The sequence below is a fragment of the Manihot esculenta genome, chromosome 12, assembly GCF_001659605.2.
Source record: "Manihot esculenta cultivar AM560-2 chromosome 12, M.esculenta_v8, whole genome shotgun sequence".
In the NCBI taxonomy this organism is placed as follows: Eukaryota; Viridiplantae; Streptophyta; class Magnoliopsida; order Malpighiales; family Euphorbiaceae; genus Manihot; species Manihot esculenta.
Window position 1 is genome coordinate 34,324,561 of NC_035172.2, and position 2,917 is coordinate 34,327,477.

The 2,917-nt window shown below is 41.3% G+C and overlaps 1 protein-coding gene across 1 annotated transcript; it reads left to right on the top strand.

The window, feature by feature from the left end:
• The first annotated feature begins 216 nt into the window (after positions 1-216).
• Positions 217-2,669, top strand: LOC110627366 (inactive TPR repeat-containing thioredoxin TTL3). Its single transcript, XM_021773648.2, has 5 exons — positions 217-1,241; positions 1,319-1,514; positions 1,614-1,786; positions 1,871-2,204; positions 2,330-2,669. The coding sequence occupies exons 1-5, from the start codon at positions 256-258 to the stop codon at positions 2,465-2,467; spliced, it is 1,827 nt and encodes a 608-aa protein (XP_021629340.1). The 5' UTR covers positions 217-255; the 3' UTR covers positions 2,468-2,669.
• The last annotated feature ends 248 nt before the right edge of the window (positions 2,670-2,917 follow it).

Sequence of the window (2,917 nt, forward strand, 5' to 3'; positions counted from 1 at the left end):
GAGAGAAGAAAACAGCCACAGTCTTTCTTTCATGGCTGCCACTCCAGGAGGCCCTTCTAAATCATCTCCTGGGGGGCTAAGCTAGTTTCAATTTTCTTTCTCTTATTAAATTTTTTCTCTTACCTTATCATTCAATCCCATTCTTCTTCTGTAATTTTATTCTATGTCTGCCAATAGTAATCTTTGCATATATCTTTGCGGATGAGAATTTACAATTCCTCCCAACTGCATTGTTCATATAAGAATTCATAGGAAATGGGGGACATCTCGCCTGATAAAAGAACTGGTTGTGGCCTAATAAATGTAGTTCTTGGAAGGCGAAGTTTTTGGCCAAGAAGATCTGCTTCTTCTGGCTCACTTTCCACGTTGAGCGGAAACACCTATGTCAAGGCGCCGACCTCTCCAGTTAGACGAAGGAGTGGCTCCGATGAGGCTGATTTTTACGATGACTCACCGGCCATATCAGATGGCCATCCAAAACCTATTACAAGAGCTTCTGATCACCCCAAGATACCTCCTCCTGTGCAGCAACACCAACACCACCACCCTCTGCAGAACCAACAAAACCATCGTCGAAAACCTTCAGAGGAGGGAACCAAAATTTCAGCTGACCAACTTCATGGTAACCAAAATTTTGGTTATCCTCCTCAAGGTAGGAAGCTACCTAGGGGAGCTATTGGCATCTCCGGCGAGCTCGAAAGCATGATTGCTGATCACCAAAAGACTAAAGGAAACAGCAATCTTGTCCGGGCTTCATCTAGCAATGTCATGCTTTTCGGCAACTTAGGCAACTTGAGGCAATCAGGGGGGACTGCTGCTGCAGGAAACACCAATTCATATAATGTTCTTGATCATCTTCCCAAGACTGCAAGAGAAGAAAACTCCATGCCTAATGAGCAATTCATGGGAAATGTAGTGAAGCAACAACATGAAGCACAGAAACCAAGTGCAGAGCAGCCTGGAGGTCCATTATGCAGGGCCATCTCTACAAGAATGGACCCTGAACAATTGAAAATTATGGGCAATGAAGATTACAAGAATGGGAATTTTGCAGGGGCATTAGCTTTATATGATGCAGCAATCTCCATTGATCCCAACAAGGCTTCATATAGAAGCAACAAAAGCGCGGCATTGACAGCTCTAGGTAGGCTTCTCGAGGCAGTTTTCGAGTGCAGAGAAGCCATTCGAATTGACCCTCATTATCATAGAGCTCACCATCGTTTAGCAAACTTGTACCTCAGGTAGTAACTTATTTACTTGATAATCACGGCCTGGTCGTGCTGATTTCTTACACATTCGTACTGTCTATCCTGCATAGATTAGGGGACGGGGAAAAAACTACGTACCACTATAAACTTTCAGGGCCAGAAGCTGACCATTTAGACATTGCTAAAGCTAAAGCTCTTCAGATCCATCTCAACAAGTGCACCGAGGCACGAAGACTGCGAGACTGGAACACCTTGATCAAGGAGACCAAGGCTGCCATTTCTTCTGGTGCGGATTCAGCGCCGGCAGTAAGACACCAAAATTTATGACTTCTCATCTAAAAATCTCCCTGTCTTTAAGCTAGCTAGATATACTAACATGGGTTCCTTCTCTTGTGTGATGGGAAGATATTTGCATTGCAAGCAGAGGCCTTGATAAAGCTGCATAGGCACCAAGAAGCAGACGAAGCGCTAAGAAATGGTCCACATTTCCAAGATGATGAATGTACCAAATATTTTGGACCCATTGGTAATGCAAATCTGTTAATGGTGCGAGCACAAATCGACATTGCTGTCGGCAGGTTAGTGTTACAATTTTCAGTCATGCATGTTTTGCTTTATGGATGAGAAATCGTAATGGTTGAAGCAAATGGACATATTGACAGATTTGATGATGCATTAGCTGCGGCTCAACGAGCGACTAGGCTTGATTCTAACAATAAGGAAGCGAACATGGTAATGAGGAAAGCCAGAGCTGTAGCAGCAGCTCGATCAACTGGTAATCAACTTTTTAAAGCAGCCAAATTCTATGAAGCATCTAATGCATATGGTGAAGGACTTGAACATGATCCTTACAACTCGGTTCTATTGTGCAATCGAGCCGCCTGTCGGTCTAAGCTTGGCCAGTATGAAAAAGCTGTAGAAGATTGTAATGCTTCGCTTAATTTGCGCCCTAATTACTACAAGGCTAGACTAAGGAGAGCAGATTGCTACGTCAAGGTGACTATATAGACTTCAATGATATATATATATATATATGCAAAAGAAATTTTTGGGTTGTGGAAAGTCTTCTGAAAAGGGTAATTTTTACTGAATCTGATGTTTATTTTGGTGGAATATAATAGTTGGAAAAATGGGAAGCTTCAATGCAAGACTACGAGATCTTGCACAAAGAAGCACCAGAAGATGAAGAGGTGAGCAAGGGATTGTTAGAGGCCAAAGCGCAGGTTAAGAAGTACAAGGGTGAGGAAGTGAAGGATTAGAGCAACAGAAGCATGTTGAGGCTTGAACTTATAGAAGAACAAAGCAAGAAGATTGAAAAGGAGAAAGATTCCAAATGCAGGAACCTGCAGCAGCACAGAGGCCCTATAGAATCAAAACTTGACGAACTCCATATGGCTGCCATTGCTGAGGGGATATATGGGGAAAAAAAAAGAGAGAAATTGGCAAATGGTATGATCTATAGAAGAGAAATTGGCACCATATTTGGACTATGATGTAAAGTAAGTAAATATACCCTGAACAATTTCTTTCTTTTTTTTTTTTACACGTATAATTGTATGCTTTTGTGACTTTTTTTGGGAGAGTTTGAAAAATATGGGGAAAAATTATTTGCCAAAGAAAGAAGGAAATGAAAGAAATTAATTGACAATTTATTATGGATTGATGTCTTGGGGAATTCAAAATTTCATTTAATTATAAAAATTATTATC